This window comes from Sabethes cyaneus, chromosome 1 (genome assembly GCF_943734655.1).
Source record: "Sabethes cyaneus chromosome 1, idSabCyanKW18_F2, whole genome shotgun sequence".
NCBI lineage: Eukaryota > Metazoa > Arthropoda > Insecta > Diptera > Culicidae > Sabethes > Sabethes cyaneus.
The window spans coordinates 87,791,957-87,817,811 of record NC_071353.1 but is presented as its reverse complement, the minus strand read 5'-3'; the positions used below and the strand labels follow the sequence as shown (position 1 = coordinate 87,817,811).

General features: G+C 37.8%; 1 protein-coding gene across 2 annotated transcripts in view; it reads left to right on the top strand.

Annotated features, from left to right (window-relative positions):
* LOC128733061 (uncharacterized) overlaps positions 1–25,447 on the top strand; it is an 849,877-nt gene extending 824,430 nt beyond the window's left edge. Inside the window, exon 7 of one of the 2 annotated variants that reach the window (XM_053826645.1) lies at positions 25,244–25,447. In XM_053826645.1, coding sequence (XP_053682620.1) covers positions 25,244–25,379 — 136 coding nt within the window. In that variant the 3' untranslated portion in view covers positions 25,380–25,447. The remainder of the gene's footprint in view (positions 1–25,243) is intronic. The other variant, XM_053826654.1, reaches the window with a different exon arrangement.
* The last annotated feature ends 408 nt before the right edge of the window (positions 25,448–25,855 follow it).

Below are 25,855 nucleotides of genomic sequence, written 5' to 3'. Positions count from 1 at the left end.
CTATTGTGCTCGCTGGTAACCGTGTTACAAAAGTTGGCGCGAGTATTCAAGGGTTAATATCTTTTGACCGGCAAAACCAATTCTTCTGAAATCTTGCAGATATATTTGCAGCATTAAAACCTGTAATTTGATGCCAAACTAATTTAAACTAGATAAATTATCTAAAATGAAATGGTCGAAAATTATTGTAAATTTAAATGTGTTGTATACGATTGCTCATAACTTTTGAATCGAACGTCCAATCAAAAAGCCGATTTAATCCACCTAGTGGTGTAAGGAACCTTTGTTATACCATTTTATTTGTCATTTGATATGGGCATCTCCAGCTCAAATATTATTTTTGATTGAAATGAAATTTTGCTGATATGCTGGATACCACGCAAGGATTCATTTTCCATTAAACATAATTTTTTCGCCAAGAATAACTTTTCAAAACGAGATAAGATTTTTTTAAAATTACATCTTAATTACTACTTATTTCTCGGGTAATTTTTTGAATAGACCTATGTGACAATGAAAGATACTCTGCGTGTCTCCTCTCTTCCGTTTTTTACGGCGATACTAATGCATTTTAACACATCAGCTTTGCATGAATCGGTTGCCGCGGTCACTGGTTAGCTAAATATTTCGAAAATTTTCTTTTCTATGCATGTAGCCGTGAAGAGCGGAAGAGAGGAGACGCAAAGAGATTGGCACATAGGTCTTTTTAAAAAATTATCCAAGATTTGATGGCGTCAAAGGATAAGTGGTGGGAAATTAGACGAAAAAAAACTGCACAAAATCGTGATAAAAATTAAAATGGTAATTTGCTCAAAATATCCTCTCCTATTTGCCTTATTTTTTTTAAAGATAGCTTTAGGTATGCTTTTCTATGAAACTAACAAAATCAAATTCTATACTCATCATTTTGAACTAAATTCTCATATAAACTATTTCTTAGGCCCAGCCGTTCTCAAGTTATTACAAATGAGAAATTTAAAAATTATGTATTAGGGTCAATTCATGCTAAGTATCCGATAATCGTGTAATCGACCTTCGCGAATTAGAACTAAATTTTGTCAGATTGTTTTTTTAAGTGAGCAAGCAAAAATCCTGATTTTGGTGTCGATTGGTCCTCCCCGCGATTAATGGCCGTACCTCTTTTTTATAGGAAAGACCCGTTTTGTCAAACCATTTCATTTTCTTTGACTTATAGATGAATATCGTCATATTAGGCTTAGAAAGAAACGATTTTCGCATTTTTACGTTCCAATTTCTATTTAAAATAGTCGAGTAAAAATGGTTTTTTAGCGTTTTGACCTGGAAATGTTCATATAGAAATCGACACGTCTTCGGAACTTGAATCAACTGTTTTTACCTTTGTTATACTATAACAAAGGTTTAGGAATTGGTCGAAAAACACGAAATTGATCCGAGGCCCGGAGGGCCGAGCCACATATACCAATCGACAGGGTTCGACGAACTGAGCAATGTCTGTGTGTGTGTGTGTGTATGTGTGTATGTATGTGCGGGGCGCAACATTTCTATCGCCTGTTTCTCGGAGATTGCTGAACAGATTTGTTCGCTATTACTTTTGTTTGAAAGGTATTATTGTCTAGTATATCACTATTGAATTAGTTCGAGGTCCGACATTTCGTTTAAAAATTATAAGTAAAAACGTGAAAATTATGTGACACGATTTTCTCCGGAACCAAGTGACCGATTTCAACGATCTTGGTATCGAATGAAAGCTCTTGTTAACGCTAAATTTTTCGGGTAAATTTTATTGAAAACAAACAAGTAGTTTAAAAGTTATCCTAAAAAAACCTGTTTTGACAAGGTAATAATTATTGCCTGTTTCTTAGAGATGGCTAAACCGACTTAGGCGCTATTAGTCTCATTTGAAAGGTAACATAGCCTAATAGATCACTATTGATTTGTTTTTTGATTGGACGTTCGATTTGAAAGTTACGAGCAATTGAATACAACACATTAAAATTTATAATAATTTATAACCATTTCATCTAAGATGATTTATCTAGTTTAAATTATTTTGACATCAGATTAGAGATTTTAATGCTGCTAAAATATATCTGCAAAATTTCAGTAGAATTGGTTTTGCCGATCAAAAGATATTAACCCTCCAACACTCGCGCCAACTTTTTTAATACGGGTTATTCGCGCGCACAATGGCCCAAAGCCAAAAAGACATGCGCACTAGAGTTTTGACTGGGAAAACTTGGTTTTAGGTTTATGGAACCTTTGGAAGAATTTCTTGAAATTGAAAGTTCTATCGTCTGGTGCAATTTAAATTTTGATTAATCCCCCTAAAAGTGGAATAAAAAAAATATTTTTCTTCAGTTTCAATATTATATATATTATTAAGTACAAGATTATATATTATTATTAGTATATTATTAAGTACAAGAAATTTTGCTGAAGACAGTAACCCTCTATCTCTTCAGCGAAGCTAGAAAAATATTATTTATTGTATATGAATTAGTGAAATCAGTTTTTTATTTCAGCTCTTTTCGTAATTGTTGTATGACTTTTTCATGTTTTACAAAGTTGCACAAATAGTAAAAATACACAACTTTGCTGAATATAGTATACCTCTATGTTTGCTTGTTTAGGAACTGTAGAACTTTGATTATAAAAAATACCCTAATTTTGACCCCGAATTACTCGACTACCAACAGACGGATACATTTTAAACATTTTACATTATTGCTGATTGTTTTGATGCATACAGACACCATTTTTCCATATGAAGAAACGAGAGAAAATTCCAGGCCAATTCCGGTACACCTCATATGCTGATTGCTTCATTTCTGTGATGTCAGTTTATGCTGATCAATTTTCCCAACAATTTAAAGTATTAATGCATTGAATAATTATGACATTTTGCTCATAACAAGTTTATTGAAGAATATACGTTAGTTACACAACGATTTGTAACTTTATAACAAAAAAAACCTACACGTGTTATACAAAATACAACAGCGTGAGTAACCGAAGGTTAATAAAAATTGATGAAATTTATTCTAGAAAACTTTATTGGTGTGAATCAAATAGGCATTACAGGAAATTATGCATAGTTCAAAAATCTATAAACTAGACCTTTACTACGCAATGTATATGTTAAAGAATAATATTTGCTCTTACAACCTACTTTTACTTGCACTTACTCAAATTATTAACAACTTACTTATCCTTATTCAGCAATTTCGTGAAAAAAGGATCTATCAAAATTTATAAGTGGTCATATTTTGTTCAAATTTTGTAAACGTATTCAATTTTCAAAAATTTTATGTAAACCAACGCACTACGCAACGTTAACCAATAGATGGATTATACTCCGAAGACGTGTCGGTTTCTATCTCAAATAGCAAGTAAGACCGTATAACAAAGGTTCCTTTCACCACTAGGTGGATTAAATCGGGTTTTTAGATGCTGTGTTAGTTATAATCCATATGCATTCTAACGATTAAATATATTCAAAGTGCCTTTTAACCTACTGAATAACTTTGTAGAACATTTGTAAGTAATAAGAAAATCGAGTGCAAAGTTTTTGCGCAGAATTGATTTTAAGGTGAAATTAGTCGTCATCGATTCTGCAAATTTCAAAAGCATTTTTTGTTTAAAACAAAAATTCTGTTCATGAAAATATATTCGCTGTGTTCAGATTGGTAAGAAGAATCCAGTGAATACATTTCTATAAACAGAACTCCGCTTTTGAGCCCAAAAACTGCTTCCGAAATTGGGCTTTACGACGAAAAGTTAATGACTGCTAATTTCCCGTTAAAGTGGTTTTGTTAAGCAAATCATTGATTTTCGCAACCAGTGAGGGATAGATAGTTATATGCAGCAAAGTTGCTGCTATATGCAGCAAAGTTGCTTATTTAAGTGTTTTACAATTTTTCTGAATAAACTATATTTTTTGGGCGCATTTAAAAAAACAAAAATTTGTGTCACCCTATTGGGCGGACCCCTAATAGTGTAAGAAAATGTGATGTATTTTATTAGTAAACTACTCTAAAGAAACGCCCGTTGAAAAATTACACATTTTTACGATAGAGTAAATTATCGGGTTTTTGAGGCTTGGTCCCGCTGATTCATATCAGTAAAATTTCCTTGAATAAATTTCATCATTTTTAAATATCTTTTGACTGCTAAAACCAATTCTTGTGAAATTTTGCAGATATATTCGCCATGTCTAAACCTCTCGTTTGATACTAAAATTATTGTATTTAGATAAATTATCTTAGGTAAAATCATTATAGATTATTGCTGATTTTGATGTGTTGTATACGATTGCTCGTAACTTTCAAATTAAACGTCCAATCAAAAAATCATTCAATAGTGATCTATCCGGTTATATTACCTGCCAAATGAAACTAATAGCGCGTAAATCGGTTTAGCCATCTCTGAGAACAGGCGTTCATTTGAACCTTGTCAAAACAGGTTTTTTAAAGCTAACTTTTCAACTAACTGTTTGTTTTCAATAAAATTTGGTAAAAAGTTTAGCAATAGCAAGAGCTTTTATTTGGTACTAAGGACGTTGGAATCGATTATGTGGTTCCGTAGAAAATCGTGTCTCGTAATTTTCACATTTTTGCTTATAACTTTTAAACGAAAAGTCGAACCACGAAACAATTTAATAGTGATACTTGGATTTTCTATCGCCTATTTCTCGGAGATGGCTGAACCGATTGGTTCGGTTTTACTTTTGTTTGAAAGGTATTATTGCCTAGTATATTACTATTGAATTGTTTCGTGGTCCGAGCAAAAGTGAAAATTACGTGATACGATTTTCTCCGGAACTACACAATCCATTTCAACGTTCTTAGTACCAAATGAATGCTGTTGCTATTGTTAATTTTTTTACCAAGTTTTATTGAAATCAAACAATCAGTTTAGCCTTAAAAACCCAGTTTTGACAAGGTTCAAATGAACGTCTGTTTCTCAGAGATGGCCAAACCGATTTATGCGCTATTAGTTTCATTTGAAAGGTAATATAGCCGGATACCCGATCAGACAAACATAACAAAATTATAACAAATCATGATATTCTGTTATGACGGTATTTCTAACATAATTTGATATAATTTTGGTCTCGTTAGTAGTTAAAATAACAAAAATTCTATCAGAACTTCTTAGCAGCAGTAGCAGAAATGTAACAAAATTTGTTATGTTTTGAACAAAATTATATCAAAATTTGTTATGATATTTGTAACAGGTTTTGTTATAATTTTGTTAAAATATAACAAAAACTTCTTTGCCTTTATCTGCTATATCGACATTTTATTTCGGCAAAATTGCCAAAAATAGTACAACTATTTATCAGGAACATTCACAAATAGCTTTTAACTTCACTTTTTGCACTAACGTAAGAACTGACGACACTATTAACACAAGGCATAACACTTATCGTTCTTACAAACATAAAAAGTATATTTACCTTTTACCGACCGGTTTCGGGCAACTAGCCCATCGACGGGGTAATGCCCAACTGATTGCGTTGAAGAGAGAGTTATATTTTTAAGCCTGTTAATTTGAAGAGAGGTGACACGATGGGAGCCTCATCTTCGTTCATCAATTGATCAGCTGTTGTGATGAACATCGACTCCCACGCATTTAGTTGTGAGGCCTTCCTGATTCCCTTAATCACTTTTGCGTTATCCCAGTCGATTTCATGCTGAAAGTTTACTGTATGTACTGCCACACTGGAATCGTTGGTTCGGTTGTTTTCCACTGCCTTTTTGTGCTCTTTTAAGCGTACCTTGAATTTTCGTCGAGTCTGCCCAATATATACCGCCGGGCAGTCTTTGCATGGTATTTGATAGATTCCGGACATTTCGTTTGTAGGAATCTTATCTTTCGCGTTGCATAGAAGCTCACGTAGTGTGTGGTTGCTTTTGTGCACGATGTGAAAACCATGTCTACTAAGAGCATTTTTGATCGGATTTGTGATTTTGGGGCAGAACGGCATACTGATCCTTTCAACATTGTTTCTCTCTGGTTGCAGTGTGGTAGCGTTTTGTCTATGTTGCTTTCGTTCATGTGTCCGTATAATTTTGTCAACAAACTCCTTACCGTATCCATTCAGGTTAGCCGCATCGTAGATTTTTGTCTTTTCTTCTATAAAATCTGTTCTTTCCATGGGAATGCTAACAAGTCGATGGGCCATAGAGTGGAATGCGGCTTGTTTTTGAGCTCCAAAATGGTTGGAGTCACAAGTGATGTAGCGATCTGTCGAAGTGGGTTTGCGATATATACTAAATTTTAGCGTGTTGTCATTTTTTCTGGACACTAGTAGATCCAAGAACGGTAATTTGTTGTCCACTTCCCGCTCTATGGTAAATTTTATCGTGGGATGTCGGGAATTTAATAGTTCCAGCGTTTGCGGTATGTAACGCTCTTTCACTATTGCAAAAACATCATCAACATAACGTTTCCATATTCGCGGGAAAAACTTATGCTTTTCCAAATCTGCTTCGAAATCGCTCATGAAGGCTTCCGCTAAAATTGGAGACAACTTGGAACCCATACTAAGGCCGAAAGTCTGTTTGTAAAACTTTTCTCTAAATGAGAAAAAGTTCTGTTGCATGCATTCTGCATGCAATCCTAAAGTTGCTTCACTGTATTGCCTACCAAAAATACACAAAAATCCCATAGCAATGCGACCCATCTTTTCCAACATTTCCACCCCCACTGAAAAAATGGCTGCCTGGCTAGTAGAAGAAATGAAAAGACACCCAATCACTCATGGAAGAAACGTGAAAAATTCAGTGGAACTAGTGAATCAGCTAAAAGATGTAGTTGTGCGGCGAGGTGAGGTCCTGGTATCATTCGATGTGACCGCTCTGTTCCCTAGCGTACCAGTAGCTGACGCCATACGAAGCTTGCATGATCACTTGGTGCGAAGTCACATTCCACCGAATCAGATCAGCGCCTATATAGCGGTATTGGAAGAATGCATGCAACAGAACTTTTTCTCATTTAGAGAAAAGTTTTACAAACAGACTTTCGGCCTTAGTATGGGTTCCAAGTTGTCTCCAATTTTAGCGGAAGCCTTCATGAGCGATTTCGAAGCAGATTTGGAAAAGCATAAGTTTTTCCCGCGAATATGGAAACGTTATGTTGATGATGTTTTTGCAATAGTGAAAGAGCGTTACATACCGCAAACGCTGGAACTATTAAATTCCCGACATCCCACGATAAAATTTACCATAGAGCGGGAAGTGGACAACAAATTACCGTTCTTGGATCTACTAGTGTCCAGAAAAAATGACAACACGCTAAAATTTAGTATATATCGCAAACCCACTTCGACAGATCGCTACATCACTTGTGACTCCAACCATTTTGGAGCTCAAAAACAAGCCGCATTCCACTCTATGGCCCATCGACTTGTTAGCATTCCCATGGAAAGAACAGATTTTATAGAAGAAAAGACAAAAATCTACGATGCGGCTAACCTGAATGGATACGGTAAGGAGTTTGTTGACAAAATTATACGGACACATGAACGAAAGCAACATAGACAAAACGCTACCACACTGCAACCAGAGAGAAACAATGTTGAAAGGATCAGTATGCCGTTCTGCCCCAAAATCACAAATCCGATCAAAAATGCTCTTAGTAGACATGGTTTTCACATCGTGCACAAAAGCAACCACACACTACGTGAGCTTCTATGCAACGCGAAAGATAAGATTCCTACAAACGAAATGTCCGGAATCTATCAAATACCATGCAAAGACTGCCCGGCGGTATATATTGGGCAGACTCGACGAAAATTCAAGGTACGCTTAAAAGAGCACAAAAAGGCAGTGGAAAACAACCGAACCAACGATTCCAGTGTGGCAGTACATACAGTAAACTTTCAGCATGAAATCGACTGGGATAACGCAAAAGTGATTAAGGGAATCAGGAAGGCCTCATAACTAAATGCGTGGGAGTCGATGTTCATCACAACAGCTGATCAATTGATGAACGAAGATGAGGCTCCCATCGTGTCACCTCTCTTCAAATTAACAGGCTTAAAAATATAACTCTCTCTTCAACGCAATCAGTTGGGCATTACCCCGTCGATGGGCTAGTTGCCCGAAACCGGTCGGTAAAAGGTAAATATACTTTTTATGTTTGTAAGAACGATAAGTGTTATGCCTTGTGTTAATAGATTCACAAATAGCACAGAAAAAAACTTTCATACATTTGAGAAATCGTTCCGGCCGCGGCCGGGATTGAACTCACGACACATCGCACAGAATGGAACAGTCTTAACCTCTGTGCTAGAACTACTCTTGAATGAAAGTAGATTAAATGCTTATATGATTTGGCCGATAGCTCATTCAGGGTTGTCACTTTTTGCTTCGAGCTGTCTATAAATAGAAAATAAGCGTTCAATCCAAAGCCAATCAAGAAAACGAAGAAATTGAATCATGATATGTTGCGCCACTTTAACCGTTGTGTGTGCGACAAAAAAAAACACCTTTAGCAGGGCGAGAAGGGTACCCGGGTACCCAAAATTGATATTGTTATAACATCAACAATTTTAAACCGATTTTGATGAAATAGGTGTCATTTGATTCGTTAATTTATCTAGTTTTGAATTATCTGGCCATTTGGCCATTAAAAGACATACGGGGCCCGAAAATCCGGAATTCCGACAGAGTGTCCGCTGTGAGGTAGAGAACTGATTGCAAATGGAAAATCTGTCATGCGTATATAAAAACCCTAAAAATTCATACAATGAACTATTTCATATAATCAGATGAATCAGGTTGGCCATTCCGGAGTAGGTTCCTGTGGGGTCATGGGTGGCCAGTCTAGGATTGGTATCGCAGTATGGGTATCAAAGTTCTTGGAATTAATGCAATAGGTGATATTTTGACGTAGGACTACGTCTTACGGCAAGTTTTGAGATAGGGTGTCATTCCAAAAAATCGAAAAATGCGAGCGTCACGAAAAATGAAAGGGTTTGAGCGCTAATAGTTCAGTGGTTTTCCGATCGATTTTCAATATTCTTACATCAATCGATCGGAAAATCTTCTAAGAATTGACCCAAATGAAGAAAAGTATGGATTCTTGATGTTGAACTATAGAAAATTTTAAAATAATGAACCTATGTTTTACCAGAATTCTCGCTTCGTGATTGGTTGGAAGATTCTTAACGATGATCTAAACCTGTACCAATTTGATATCTGTGCTTGGGAAGTAAGCCAAAACAAGTGACAAAGTTTCCTAATTTCAACAAGATTTCTTAACACCGCGGTTCAACCTAGACCATTTTGATGTCCTTGCTTGGGAAGTACGCCAGAGAGAGTGACAAAGCCTCCTCGTGCCAACAGATTTCTTACGAACGCGATTAAACCTAGTCCAATCTGATGTCTGTGTTAGGGAAGTGTGCCAGAAAAAATGACACAAGTTCGTTGTCCCAACAGATCGCAAATTCTTTACTGCGTGACGATTAAACCTCGGCGAACTTGATATCTGTGTTGGAAAAATGTGCTACAGCTGTAGTGTTCGGTTATAATACGACTCTGTATGAATACGCATGCTTGCCGTTTCATTAGAACTGTAGTGGAAAGATGTGCTGTTGATAAAATAGGATTGAATTGGTAAAATCCTTTCAACGTGGGAAACCATGGATAATAAAAACAATCTTTAATTTCAGTAAGGTAGCAGGAAAGTAATAGTTTGTGTTCTTGATTTTGTTAAATTGTTTTCAAATGCACAATCTTTTGAGAATTGAACGTATGCAATGTTATTACTTTGATAAACGTTACATACAACGCATGTAGCATGTATATATGTTGCATATAGCATGTATACATGAAGAATCGAATGATTACAAGCATGAATACATGCTACTATCACTACAAAGAGACTTACGTAGTCCTGCGTCAGCTATATATGCGGTCGTGTCTTGTACACAACCCCTCTGATTTTTTACATTTCGATGTATTTTGATTGGTTATTTCGAAAATGGTTTCTACGGGGTTTCTACGGGGTCAGATGATACCGCAGGATTTAAGATAATGCATTATCAGAACAGTTCAAAACGTAGAACCATCCGTTATACATTTGGAACCAGTTCCGAAATTATTAATCAGTACTAAACTGGCCACATCAGTTCAAAACATTTAAAAGATCCGCTAAACCAATTCTAATATTGGATTAGGCACCCAACTGGTCATCTGTAACCCTACAGGAACCCAATTCTGGAATGGCCAATGCGAATTAAAGTCACCAATTTTTATAAGATAAAAAAAGGATCCAAAATGTCAAGTTCAAAGCTAATGGCTTTGCTAAAAGCTGATATTCTTCCAAAACAAGCGGCTTCCCACGTTTTACCGGACGTTGCTCCGGAATTACCGATTCCGGGGAACTACATGACATATGATGGCCAAATGCTTAAACTAATCAAAACTAGATAAATGTACGAATCAAATGCCACTGGTTTCATCCAAATCGGTTTAAGATAGCCAAAGTTATGAGCATAGCAAATCATGGGTACCCGGGTACCCTTGTCGCCCTCCTACGTAATAAAAAAAATCAAGTGCCTCCCATTGCTAATCCCCTTTATGGATATAAATACAAACGATAGAACTATACTTTCTTCAACAATAATGTAGATAATAATTATCTCCACAATCGCCCTTTACACTACTTTTTCGAATTCGGTTTAGTTGAGGCGTTGTAGTCAAATGAGCATCTACTGAGCAAAAAACCGAGAATAAAGCCTGAATAATGCAATGACTCCTATGTTTCAGTTTTCGAGTCTGTAAACTTTTCTGTTCATTTTAGCAAGATTCAGCCACAGAAAAGATTAAAAACAACCATGAAATTAATTATTTAAATGATGTGAACGGTTGAAAGCCTAATTAAAAAGTAAATAAATAAATAAATAAATGATGTGTAGAAGAATCTATTCCTCAGTAATTATGCGAACTATTTAGATAATTTTTTTGTTTTGTTGGTAAAGGTTTGGAGAAAATTTTAACTACTTTTAAACTTTGTAAACATACATAAACCGAGAATATGATAAGATTTTATTTTATCTCAGTTATGTTCAGTCCAAGCATATAGCATATAGCATTAACTAAAAAAACTGGTTCTCTCATATATGAAATTCTACAATGACATTCAAAAATAACTCTTTAGGTTATTTAAACAAAGACTTCTGTCAATACGTTCTTTAATTTCTAGTAATAAACTGCATGAGGTTCCTCAAGCGCGACTTGACAGGAGCGGCGTGTTACTGCATCGAGTATGTTTCTTAAGGTGCATTTAGATTAGGCAATTTTTTAGCAACATGTAGAATGCGACATGTTGCTAGTTCTTGCTCGCATTAATCGTAGGGAGGACCAACCAGCACCAAATTTAGGATTTTTACATTCTGACCTAAAACAAACAATCTGACAAAATTTGGTTCAAATCCGTCAAGGTCGATTACATCTCGGACACTTCGCGTAGAATTACCCTAATACGTGACTTTTAGATTTTAAATTTGCAATAATTTGAGAACGACCTAAGAAAAAAGTTTATATGATATAATGCGAACTTGATTTTATTTTAGTTTTACAAAAACTTGTCAATTTTCAAAGATTATAAAAATTCCGAAAGAGCTCTTTACCAGATTTTAGAGCGTTATTTGCGCTTAAAAAATCTTTAAAAAAAGACATGTTTTGAGATAATTCACAATTTATGATTTTTATCGCGTATTTGCAAAGCTTTTTCTTTCAGTGTAATTGTTTACTGAAAATACACTTGATTTACTACGAGTTTTGCTTTGACGTCATTTTCATAAAATAAATAGTTTTAGAGATAGAATTTTTTGAAAAAAATATTCTAATTTCTAAATACGCTCTTTTTAAAAGTTACTCTTGACGAAAAAATATATTTCATGGAAAATGATTCGGTGCGGGATTGTAATTAGCAAAACTTCATTGCAATCAAAACTAGTCGAGACAAACCGTTTGCAAGCTGGAACAAGCTGAAATTGCTCTGTAACAAAATTATAACAAATTTTGATATAAGAGCAAAACTTGTAATAATCCTGTTAGCCTCATTATTTTGTCTGATCAAAAATATAACAAGTTCTGTTATTTCTATCTAATTGAGATATTTTTTGTTATATGTTTGTTATAATCATTTACTCGGGTAGACCACTATTGATTTGTTTTTTGATTGGACGTTTAATTTAAGAGTTATGAGCAATCGTGTACAACACATCAAAATCAATAACAATTTATAATGATTTTAACCAAGATAATTTACCTAATTTCAATTATTTTTATATCAAACGAGAGGTTTTGACACTACGAATATATATGCAAAATTTCATAAGAATTGGTTCTACCGGTCAAAAGATATTAACCCTCGAACACTCGCGCCAACTTTTGTAACACGGTTACTCGCGCGAGCTATATCTCAAAACCAAAAAAAATGTGTGCACTAGAGTTTTGACTAGGAAAACTTGGATTTAGGTTTATCGAACCTTTGGAAGAGTTTCTTGAAATTAAAAGCTCTATCGTCTGGTAAAATTAAAATTAATCCCCCGAAAAGTGAAATAAAAAATTATTTTTCTTCATTTTCAATACAGTGATTTACCGATTTTATCTACCCATCCGAAAATTTTTGGTAGATATATTTGGAAAGTAGACAAATTTGGGGAGAAATAAATTGCTCTAAAATATAATTTAAATGAACAAAAAATATTGTTAATATTGATCATTTTCTTCAATTATGTATTATTTTGGCGTAATTTTACGCATAGGGCTCATTTTATTCATATCAACCATTAGCCATAATGCATGTCAACTCAGCAATATTATGAAAAATGACATATCGAAATTCAAAATTGCTCCGATTTTATTCAATTTTGTGTACTTATTCCTTTGCAGTAAATTTTAGATCCGTATTTTTATTTGGTTCTTAAGATTTTCTTTTCTGAGTCAGTGTGGTCCCAAAAGTTACCATTTTTCCACCTTATTTTTCTTTAAAAATTCATAACTTTTGATCCATTGAACCGATTTCAATGATGTTAATACCAAATGGAAAGTATTTTAATATGCTTTTCATAAAAAAGAGACTAAAGCCCAAACTTTTTTTATTATCGCAAAACCATTGAAAACATTCACTTTTTATGTTTCCATCCAACCAAAGAAATTCTAAGTTTTCATAAAGTATCGAGAATACAATGGAGACGCATGGTTTTTGTTTTTACTTGTAATAAAAGGGGTTTTTTGACAAAAAATGCGTCTCTAAAATAAAACGCCATGCAAGTCCATTGCATTTTCGTATCTTTATTTCTTAAAAAAGAGTATCTCAAAAACTAAAAATGTCAGATATCTGTTTTCGTATGTATTGTAAACAACTAGCTTGCCATTGAAAGTATAATGAAGAAATAAAACCTTCTTTCCATTTCCGGGTTCTCGAGTGATTATATATTTATATAGTAGAAAGGCAAAACATTTTAAATGTTTTAAGTGATTTTAAGAGTTTCAAGGCTCCTACAAAAAATTTTTTGCAATCATAAAAAACTTTGAACGTCAGCTTATAGTTTTTTTTATGAAAAGCTCATAAAATTCTTTTTATTTGGTAATAAAATTATTAAAACCAGTTCAATGGTTCAAAAGATTAGAATTTTAAGGAAAGAAAAGTGATAACCATAGTTTCTAGTGGAGACGGGGTGTCTTACGGGCTTAGACGGTATAGAAAAATATCATAAAGGATCATTATGAAATGTTAAATATATGCGTTACAAAATAAATGGAAGTTACTCTGCGTATTTGACTTCAGCATTATAATTACATGTGTATAATTGCATACCATTGGGGCGAACCAACCAACGGTTGAAAGCCCCATCAAATAGTAAAAAAAAATTACATACCACAGATGCCACTATAAAATACAGAGGAATATTTCCTGTTTTGCATAAATTCATGAAATCTTCCAAATTTTCATGCCGAAATGCCAATTTAAAAAAAGGTAGATAAAACCGGGTCTAAATGGTAGACAAAAGCGGGGGTACCTTAATTCGGGTGTAGATTAAACCAGGTGTAGATATAATCGGAATACCACTGTATAACACATTCCTATGGTCTGCAAAGTTTTAGAGCATATTATTATAAGAAATTTTGCTGAAGACTGTAACCTTTCATCTCTTCAGCGAAGACAGAGAAATCTTATTTATTGTATATGAATTTGTAAAATCAGTTTTGCTATTTTAGCTCTTTTTGTAATTGTTGCATGACTTTTTCATGTATTACAAAGTCGTACAAATAGTAAAAATACACAACTTTGCTGAATATAGTATACCTCCATGTTTGCTTGTTTAGGAACTGTAGAACTTTAATTATAAAAAATACCCTAATTTTAACCCCGAATTACTCGACTACCAGCAGACGGATACATTTTAAACATTTCACATTTGCTGATAGTTTTGCTGCATACAGAGACCATTTTTCCATATGAAGAAACAAGAGAAAATTCCAGTTAGGGCCAAACTCTGGTACACCTCACATGCTGATTGCTTCGTTTCTGTGCGTGTCGTGTTCTGAAGCGATGGCTGATCTATTTTCCCAACAATTTAAATTATTAATGCATTGAATAATTATGACATTTTGCTCACAATAAGTTTATTGAAAAATATACGTGTTGAGACTTAGAAGTAAAATCGACCGCACTGGCGGTAGAATTGCATCCTGTAGCAGATTGGTGCTAACGGGCGTACATTTAGACCAGTTTTGCAGCCCTTCTGGCAACCCGTCAGCCGCATAATAATTTCGGTAGCGATCGGACGATAGTCAGTCCAGATCGAACCAGTAACAAGAGTAAACGCAAAACTTGCGTATTCGTTATCCTGCTATCAAATATACTTACCACTCTGCAATACTTACCTGTGAAGTTGGTTATAAGTTGGACCCGTTTAGCCTGAAATAAATCTCTAAGTTATAGTGCCTAATACGGTGACTTAAGTGATATTCATAGAAAGGTGAAAATTCCGATCCACTACCATCCTCTTTGGTTATTATCCAGCAGCCGCCGGCTGTCGTCGTTCCCGCCTGCTATACACGCTTGCTACCGGCTGTCGTCGTTTCCTTTTTCTTCTGCAAAATACACAACGTAGGGCAAGCGCCAACACAATTTTGGTGCCGTGACCAGGATTGACTGGTTACTTGCTGTTTGGCGCATCCAGTAGCTGTTTAATTCTTCTACAAGGCTCGATTTATCGGGCGTAAGGTAACGACCTGTCCAATGAAGTTCGCGGGTATCGCAGGTGCCCTTTAGATTCTGCATTTGTTCTTTCATGCTTCACGTGGATCGGAACTGTTCCTGATTGTTCTGCTGGCATCGGCTGGCACTCATCGCTATTGTTCCTGTTGCAAAGTTCCATTGTTCCTGATATAAAGTGCTATTGTTCCCGCCACGAGGCATCATTGTTCCTGCTACAAAGTGCTATTATACTACGAATCACCATTGTTCATAATACAAAGTGACGCTTTCATCGATCTGGACAACAATAGGACTACAATACGACAATTATCTTGCTGTGGCGTCCCAAGCTGTGGGAATTAACGCTTTTCTACCTGCTACGACAAATTCGGAGGATTTTTCGGAATTTTTCACGAGCTGTAGTTCCAGTTTCATTGTGCTGTGGAAATTCTTGGCATTTCTGCATCCTGCTATTCGAACCGGTGAATCCGGTATTCATATTTGTTCCTGTTGGCTGAAATTTATACAAGGCATAATTAGCCTTGGCAAAGGTGAGCACCTTTCCAAGCATTTTTCTACCCTTTTGTGGGTCTACTTGTGGTCTTTCGTTCTGCAGGTCGTTCGGCTGTTTCATATCCAGTTTAATTCATCGTGCCGCTCATCAACATGGCGGATCAACCACTAGAAAGGCAGCTGCGTTCCCGGAGATCTACGCTGCTAGCATCGCTGGGTCGGGCAGAAGCTTTTGATGCTGATTTCGACGTTCAACGGGACCAAACGCAGGTAACATTAAGGTTACAATACCTTTCCGGAATATGGGATAACTTAGAGGCCGTGCAGGCTCAATTAGAGGACATTGAAGCCAGTCCAGAGGGTCAAGCGGAGCATGCAGCGGCGCGTGCCGATTTTGAATCCCGTCTCTTCGCAATAAAAGCCAGTCTAATTTCGAAATTGCCTTCTGTTCCTGCTAATCAGAGCTCTCAGCCCTCTCGGTCTTCCTCCACTCTCTCGGGCATCAAGTTGCCAACAATTTCTCTTCCGGAATTCGATGGTGATTATAAGCAGTGGCTTGCTTTTCACGACACTTTCCTAGCGTTGATACATTCCAACAGTGAAGTTTCGGATATTCAAAAGTTTCATTACCTGCGTGCCGCTGTAAAGGGAGAAGCTGCTAAATTGATCGAATCGATTGGAATTAGCTCTGCCAACTACGCTTTGGCCTGGCAGACATTAGAAGGGCGTTATTCCAACGATTATTTACTTAAAAAACGGCATCTGCAGGCACTCTTCGACATTCCGTGCATGAAAAAGGAGTCCGCTACAATGTTACATGGGTTAGTAGACGAGTTTGAGCGGTACGTTAAAATTCTTCATCAACTGGGCGAGCCAACCGATTCGTGGGGTACCATCTTGGAGCATCTTCTGTGTACCCGCCTGCATGACAGAACTCTTCGGGAATGGGAAAACCATGCCTCGACCGTAGAGAATCCTGATTACACCTGCTTAATCGATTTCCTCCAAAGAAGGACCAGAGTTTTGGATTCAATATCAGTGAATCATAACCACGCTTCCAATCCTGCTTCTGTTACGCCAGCTAACACGTCAAAGCGACCCTTTCACTCGCAATATCGTTTGTCTTCCTACACTTCTACAGCAAATTCAGTAGGATCCAAACCCACAGAAAGATGTGGTGTTTGCGGTCAACCGCACATGGCGATAAAATGCCCAAAGTTTAACCAGCTTACGTTTGGAGAACGTCAGCAACTCGTTCAATCCAAGCGACTTTGTCATAATTGTTTGAAAACTGGCCACATGGTTCGCAATTGTTTATCCAACTCCAGTTGTCATAAATGCAATCGTCGTCATCATACTCTACTGCATTCTACGCAAGGTGACGGATCACGAAGGACCATCGAAGCAACTGCTTCAAGTTCTACTCTACCGGAGAATTCGCAACCTGACGAACCTACTACAGCAACCGCGTCGGCCCAGTCTTCAGTTCCAGCTACCGAAAATGTTCCAGAAGTGGAAGTCAGTTCCACTGTCCAGCTTCCAAGAGAGAATGTTTTCCTGCTCACTGTGATCGTGAAGGTAATCGACGCCTTCGGACATACGCATCTGGCTCGCGCTCTGTTGGACAGCGCATCGCAGCCAAATCTCATCACAGATCGAATGGCTCAAATTCTTCGCTTAAGAAGGGATCGTGTTAATGTTACCGTACAGGGAGCCGGTAAACTTTGTAAGCCGGTTCGGGAATCAGTGTTTGCCCAAATCCATTCTAGACGGGATGATTTTTCTTGCGGTGTAAGTTTCCTAGTAATGGATAAGGTAACGGCAAATCTTCCTTCTCAGGATATTTCTACAACTGGATGGAGAATTCCCAAGGGATTGTTCCTGGCAGATCCATTATTCAACAAGAGTCAACCAATCGATATGGTATTAGGAGCCAGACATTTCTATTCGTTCTTTCCCAGTTCTGCGCGTATTCAGTTGGACAAAAATCTACCGCTTTTAGTAGACAGCGTCTTCGGATGGACTATTGTTGGCTCTGCAAGTCCTGTTCTTTCTTCACCAGTTTCTTCTTCGGCAGTCTGCAATACCGTATTAGTTTCGAATATCTCTCTGGAAGACAGCATCGAACGTTTTTGGAAAACCGAAGAACTTACCACTGAAGGCAACTACTCGGTTGAGGAGACGCAATGTGAAACCCTGTACCAGGCTACTGTTTCCCGAAATCCTGGAGGACGCTATTTTGTACGCTACCCCAAGAAACCTGACTTCGAATCAATGTTAGGTGAGTCAAAATCTGCTGCTATGAGACGATTTGAATTACTTGAAAGACGGCTGCAGCGAAACCCACTACTTAAAGATGATTATCACCAGTTCATGCGAGAGTATCTCTCCCTTGGCCATATGCAGTTGGTCAAAGAGGACGAAGAACACAACTCTCGAGCCTATTATTTACCTCACCACCCCGTAATTAAGGAAGCAAGTTCGACAACCAAGGTTCGAGTCGTTTTCGACGGCTCTGCAAAAACTTCTACCGGTTTCTCGCTTAATGAAGCTCTTTGCGTAGGCCCCGTGGTGCAGGACGATCTTCTCACTATCATCTTACGGTTTCGCACATTCCCAGTTGCTCTAGTCGGAGATATTGCTAAAATGTACAGACAAGTATGCGTTCATCCGGAAGATACCCCGTTGCAGCGCATTTTATGGCGCTTTTCATCAGAATCACCTGTACAAACCTACGAATTGCTAACTGTAACTTACGGTTTAGCTCCTTCATCATTTCTTGCGACCCGTACTCTCCAGCAGCTAGCGACAGACGAAGGTGAACCATATCAGGCCGGTGCACAGGCTCTTAAGAAATGTTTTTATGTCGACGATTTCATCGGTGGGGCACAAACAGTCGAAGAAGCCATCCAGTTGCGAAACGAACTTAGCGAGCTGTTGACAAAGGGCGGAATGGAACTTCGGAAATGGACCTCTAATCAACTGGAAGTCTTACAGGGACTATCCCAGGAGCAAATTGGTACGAAATCTACACTGCGATTTAGCCCGAATAAAACCGTTAAGGCACTTGGAATTGCGTGGGAGCCTGAAATCGACTATCTTCGTTTTGATTCACAAATTCGTCGTAGTGATGAGCCTCCTACAAAAAGAACTGTTCTTTCCGACATCGCCAAGTTATTTGACCCCCTTGGTCTTATCTCTCCAGTAATCGTCTGTGCAAAGATTTTAATGCAGCAGTTATGGTTGCTGTCCTGCGACTGGGACGATCCTATTCCAGATCCCGTCAAAACAAAGTGGGAAAACTACTACCGAGATCTGGTCAAAATTTCTGAACACCGAATAAACCGGTATGCTTTCTTACCTGATGCCGTTATTCAACTACACACTTTCGCAGATGCCTCTCAACTTGCTTACGGTGCCTGTACGTATGCCCGCTGTGAAAACAAATTGGGAAACGTACGAATCCAGCTTCTGGCGTCGAAATCCCGCATAGCCCCGCTTAAGCGAATAACTATCGCTCGTTTGGAACTTGAAGCAGCCAAATTAGCCGCGCGGCTCCACGACAGAATCAAACAAGCCATCGACGTCAACGTATCCGCATCCTACTTTTGGTCCGACTCAGCTGTAACTTTGCAATGGTTAAAATCACCCCCGAATGTTTGGCCAACTTTCGTCGCCAATAGAGTATCTGAAATCCAGCAGTATACGAACGGTTGCCAATGGAAGCATGTCCCCGGAACAGAAAATCCTGCAGACTTGATTTCGCGTGGCATGTCAGTAGAAGATCTTCTCGTATCCAAATTATGGAGTAATGGTCCTGCTTGGCTGTCACAATCCTCGCAACATTGGCCCTATTCTTTTCCACCAAGCGTCCCAGATGAAATTTTGGAAAAGCGGACAGTAGCAGCAGTCGCACAAGTATCTATACCAGTTCACCCGTGGTTTTCACTTTGGTCCTCCTCCTAGAAAGAAGTCTTTCTTTTACACGCGATAGGATACTGTTTACGCTTTGTGTCCTACACCCGTTTGAGAGTGCGAACACAACCTTTATCTACAACCCAACCTATCGACCGAACACTGACAGTGGCAGAGCTGAATAAGGCAAAAACGGTACTCATACGATTAGTCCAGGAAGACGCATTTTCGACAGAACTGAAACAGTTGCAGAAAGGTGAAACTGTATCAAAACAATCCTCCATTCACCTGATGAGCCCGTTTTTACACCCAGAGAGAGTGTTGAGAGTAGGAGGCCGTCTTAATTTGTCCCAGTTACCCTATCAAGCAAAGCATCCGGCTTTAATTCCTGCTAACCACCCGTTTACCCGGATGATAGCTGAACATTACCACCGTAAATTACTTCACGGCGGCGGGCGCCTGCTGTTAAGTACAATTCGAGAGGAATTTTGGCCGCCAAGAGGCCGCAAACTAGTTCAAAGCATCGTCAGAAATTGTTTTCGTTGTACACGCCTCAATCCAGTACCTGCCCAGCAACAAATCGGTCAATTACCAGCTCCGAGAATAATCCCAAGTCCCCATTCAGTATCACCGGTATTGACTACGCTGGCCCACTGTATCTTCGTCCGATTCATAAGCGTGCAGCACCTGCCAAATCTTACCTGTGCGTCTTTCTGGGCTCCTCAACCAAAGCAGTGCACCTAGAATTGGTGAATGACCTCTCCACCCAAGCATTCCAGTGTTGCCTCCGAAGGTTCCTCGCCCGGCGTGGCTGTCCTGCGCATATCCATTCTGATAATGGTAAAAATTTCGAACCGTCATTGCTACCCATGAGAGAAGATCCGAACGACTTAGCCGCACTCATACCTGGACACTTTCTTATCGGATCATCCCTGCAAGTCCTGCCCGACCCAGATCTGAACGACATACCTGTGAACCGACTCGACCACTATCAGCAGCTGCAGTTGCATGTGCAGCAATTTTGGATTCATTGGCGAAAGGAGTATCTACAAGAACTACAGAAAGACACCAGAGGATGGAAACGAAATGATGAAATAGTTCCCGGCAGAATGGTCATCATTGTCGACGAACTGCAACCACCGATTCGCTGGCCGTTAGGGCGTATTCAAGCTGTAATGCCCGGAAAGGATCAGCTGGCACGAGTTGTTTCAGTCCGCACTACTCGTGGAATCATCACTCGTCCGATTGCAAAAATTTGCCTGTTGCCGTGTTCTCCAGTACCAGCCAGCACTTCACAAGATTCACCAATGGCCAACAACCCACAACCGGCCCAACGCAGTTCGGATATGTCGTCAGAATGAACTAACGTGAGAAGAAATAGTGTTAGAATTATAAAAACCAACCTGTATTACTAGCTAGTTAAAAGTTATGTTTCTTGTTTACATTTTTTGTTGAACACGATTGTTCAAGGCGGCGGGTATGTTGAGACTTAGAAGTAAAATCGACCGCACTGGCGGTAGAATTGCATCCTGTAGCAGATTGGTGCTAACGGGCGTACATTTAGACCAGTTTTGCAGCCCTTCTGGCAACCCGTCAGCCGCATAATAATTTCGGTAGCGATCGGACGATAGTCAGTCCAGATCGAACCAGTAACAAGAGTAAACGCAAAACTTGCGTATTCGTTATCCTGCTATCAAATATACTTACCACTCTGCAATACTTACCTGTGAAGTTGGTTATAAGTTGGACCCGTTTAGCCTGAAATAAATCTCTAAGTTATAGTGCCTAATACGGTGACTTAAGTGATATTCATAGAAAGGTGAAAATTCCGTTCCACTACCATCCTCTTTGGTGGTTATTATCCAGCAGCCGCCGGCTGTCGTCGTTCCCGCCTGCTATACACGCATGCTGCCGGCTGTCGTCGTTTCCTTTTTCTTCTGCAAAATACACAACGTAGGGCAAGCGCCAACAATACGTTAGTTAAACAACGATTTGTAACTTTATAAAAATATGGCGTTGGAAAACCTACACGTGTTGTACAAAATACAACAGCGTGAGTAACCGAAGGTTGATAAAAATTGATGAAAGTTATTCAAGGAAACTCTATTACTGTGAATCAAATAGAATGGCATTACAGGAAATTATGCATAGTTCAAAAACCTATAAACTAGACCTTTACTAGGCAATGTATATGTTAAAGAATAAGATTTCCTCTTACAACTTACTTTTATTTGCACTTACTCATATTAATAACAACTTACTTATCCTTACTCAGCTATTTCATGAAAAAAGGATCTATCAAAATTTAAAAGTGCTCCTATTTTGTTCAAATTTTGCAAACTTATGCAATTTTCAAAAATTTTATGTAAACCAACGCACTACGCAACGATAACCAATAAATGAATTATGCTCCGAAGACGTGTCGATTTCTATCTCATATAGCAAGTAAGACCGTATAACAAAGGTTCTTTTCACCACTAGGTGGATTAAATCGGGTTTTTAAGGTTGATTTTAAACTGCTTGTCCGTTTTCAATAAAACTTGGTAAAAAGTTTAGTAATAGCAAGAGCTTTCGTTCGGATAAGATCGTTAAAATTGGTTGCGTAGTTCCGGAGAAACGCGTGTCACGTAGTTTTCGCATTTTTGCTTATAACTTTTAAACGAAACGTTGGACCGCAAAGCAATTCAATAGTGATATAGGGTACCGGAGGATATTTCCAGCCCATTAAGCGGTAGCCTGAACAATATTCAGGAATTACGTTGAAGCTATATTTATTCGAGACAAGATTTTTATACCAGTTGATAGAATAATATTTACTGAATATCGGCGTGTATTTTGATCTTAATTCAACGCTACTGAATTTGAGTTATAGTCGCGAGAAATGATGAAGTCGTTGCGACTAAATTGGGCCCATTTTCTATAGTGGTGTCTGTGTTTTTTAAATCCGACAGGCCGAACTAGCCAGCACAGGGATTAAATGCTTTTCAAAAACAGTTCAAAAGAGAGACCGATAGATAACATGTCGGTATTGCCTAGACACGGGCTCATTGAAGATAACTAGTTTTGCAATGACCACAGCTTGCTGCTGGCGCTAGTGTATCATTGAATCATACATATACACTAGCACCAGAAGCAAGTGGTTGTCAGTGGTGTTACTAGATATGTTAACCAGATAGAAGAGTTTCAGGAGTAATTGCCTCACACATTTGTAGTAGTGTAACTAGAGCACCATATGCTGAAATTAAAAACAAAATGCTGCAAGTGCTAGTGAATGAAAATTGATTTATATTTTCATATCAGAAGGGAATTTTTATGTTCTTCCGTGATAAAAAGAAGTAGAATTGTTCTGTGATACCATATTCACAGCTGTTTAGTTTCTAGAATAAGTAAACGTGATCATAATTATGTGTTTTCCAAACCATCATCAAGAGCAGATACGCGTAAGCGATTGCTGCTGGTTTTTCAGCCTGAATACGTGCCAGTGGAAGAACAGTGGTTTTGATGTTTATTGAATAAAATTTAGCAAATTACTTACATTTTTATGAAAATAGTTATAACACATTAAAGCCTATGAGTGCTACATTCGTTTTAGTATTGTTATATAACGGCATAGTTTTTATTTGGGAAAGCGCAGCAAAAAAGGTAATGTATTAATATTTTTTGAAACTATGGTTTATTTATTTATTTATTTATTTATTTCAAAAAATCCATCTGACTGTTTGTCTTAATGGTTCTACAATTGATGAAGGGACGGTAGGGGAAAGAAATGAAAAAAAATTTTTTTTTTTTTTAGTGAAGGAGGGGAAGAGCGGAAAGGAAGGGGGGGGGTATTGGTAGCTATGCTTGACAAGTAGTCATTTTGACTCCTACCTTTTGTCCAATGCTGGAAGGTGCATGAGTCGAACCACCTGTGCACCTTCCAGCATTGGACAAAAGGTAGGAGTCAAAATGACTACTTGTCAAGCATAGCTACCAATACCCCCCCCTCCTTCCTTTCCGCTCTTCCCCTCCTTCACCAAAAAAAAATTTTTTTTTTCATTTCTTTCCCCTACCGTCCCTTCATCAATTGTAGAACCATCGTTTCAAAAAATATTAATATATATGTATGACCGCATTTCAAGGTCAAGACTAAAAACTTGAGATTAGTCTAGGTAATGTATGCCGAATTTAGTAGCGTGCTGGGAATACCCTCCCTTACCCTACTAGGCAATAATACCTTTCAAACAAAAGCAAAAACAATCAAATCGGTTCAGCCACCTTCGAGAAGCAGGCGATAGAAAATGAGCTGCACACACACATACACACACACAGACATTACTCAGTTCGCCGAGCTCTATCGATTGGTATATGTGATTCGGCCCTCCGGGCCTCGGATCAATTTCGTGTTTTTCGACCAATTTCTAAACCTTTGTTACATAGTATAACAAAGGTAATATATAGTATAACAAAGGTAATATATAGTATAACAAAGGTGAAGAGGAAAAAATTGCAATTTTCATACATTTTTCCTTTTTTTCCCTTGTATCTCAGGTTGAGGTTTTCTTCTTTGTATCTCAAGTTCAATAGTTCCTGAGAAAAATACACATAAAGCTCGAAAACCATGATTTTGCATATTGTGTAAGAGAGTGTAGAGTATTTTTACGCCCTCACCTGCCCACGATCGTTTTTAGGCGGTCTATGTCAACTATTTAAGTATTTCACCAATAAATAATGGCAAAACTTTTGCACATGTGGAAGATTAACCAATTTGCTATCTATAAATAATTTTGCCAGATATTTTTTTCCGTTAATTCAGTTGTATCGTCAATAGAGCACAATATAGGGCACGGGAGAGTATTTTCAGCTCATTAAGCGATGGCATCTATTTTTTCGGCCTATGGCCTAGTTCTAGTGGCAGAACGGGTGGTTTTGACGTTCTTTGAATAAAAAATAGTAGATTACTTACAGTCTTGAGAAAATAGTTATAACATATTAAAATTGTATGTCGGCAAAGTATTGTTATTGGCGAAAGAAAAGGCAAATAGGCTGAATTTAGAAACCTGCTGAAACTACCCTCCCGTACCCTAATTAATTTTGCTGTTTTCCTTGTTTTTGCCAATTTCAAGTTTTACAACTTTTTTCGCGCACACCGGAAGCTGATGAAATCAAAAATTTGAACAGGTCAAAGTGTTATCAAGTCATAGGAAAAAATGGAAACAAGTATTGTCGTGAAAAGATACTGAATATCCAGCAGAGGCCGCCAAAAGGCAGCCGTGGGCACCAGAGGGTTTAAAGAAAGTGAATTTTGCATAAATCTGTCTCCCGTTCCTTCATATTCAAGCTATGTTTGCTTGCGAGCTTTTGTGCGTGAAAAGTGAAAAGCCAGTGTCATGTCAGTTCGTCTGTGCTAAAACCTCGCCTTCAAACTGTACAACTTTAGATCATAGAGTGTCGCCAGCAATAATTTGGAGTTCGGAAAAAGTGACAAACGATTTTTTTCCGTACTGTATATTACACCTAGTGTCGGAAGAAGTGCGCTGTGTAGCAAATGAGTCGCGCTTTCGAACTCCAATTTAGTGCTGGCGACTCTATACCTTATCGTAATTCGGTGGTTTCAATTTCTTTACAGGTTTGTCATACATAGGACGATTATAAGAAAGGATTTAATTCAAACCTTACCTTTACCCAGGAGGGTATTAGATTATTTAAATTATAAAAATTGCCTTTCTGAGCGCATTGAAATGGATATGATCTCGAAGTCTTGATGAAGTACGGGAATGTTCACCTATCGAAGCAAATCAAACAGATTTGCTTAAAAATAAAATTGACATAAACAGGCACGCTGTAACAGAGTATTCTTTGTATATCACAACTTTTAATTCCTTAATGAAAACTTTTTGTACACTCTACCAGAACTTAGCGCAGTAAAGAAAATACAAAACAATTCCGAAATACCTGTAGCATAAATACGCGTTTTTGACGTAGGAAGGTAGCTACCCAGGTAACCAATGAGCATTACCATAAGGAGTAAATCGGATGTTTATTAGCATATCTGGCATATTATACTGTTTATTAGCTTTTTGACTGCCTACCTGCATTAAATTGTCATCCAAAATTCTTTTCAAACTCTTCTTGTTGGTAATCAGCATCAAATGAGCATTGTCAGCAGCCAGCACTATAAGATGATTAGCAGTAACGTAGCCGCATATTTTGCCAAAGTCGTATGTTACGGCAGAAAATT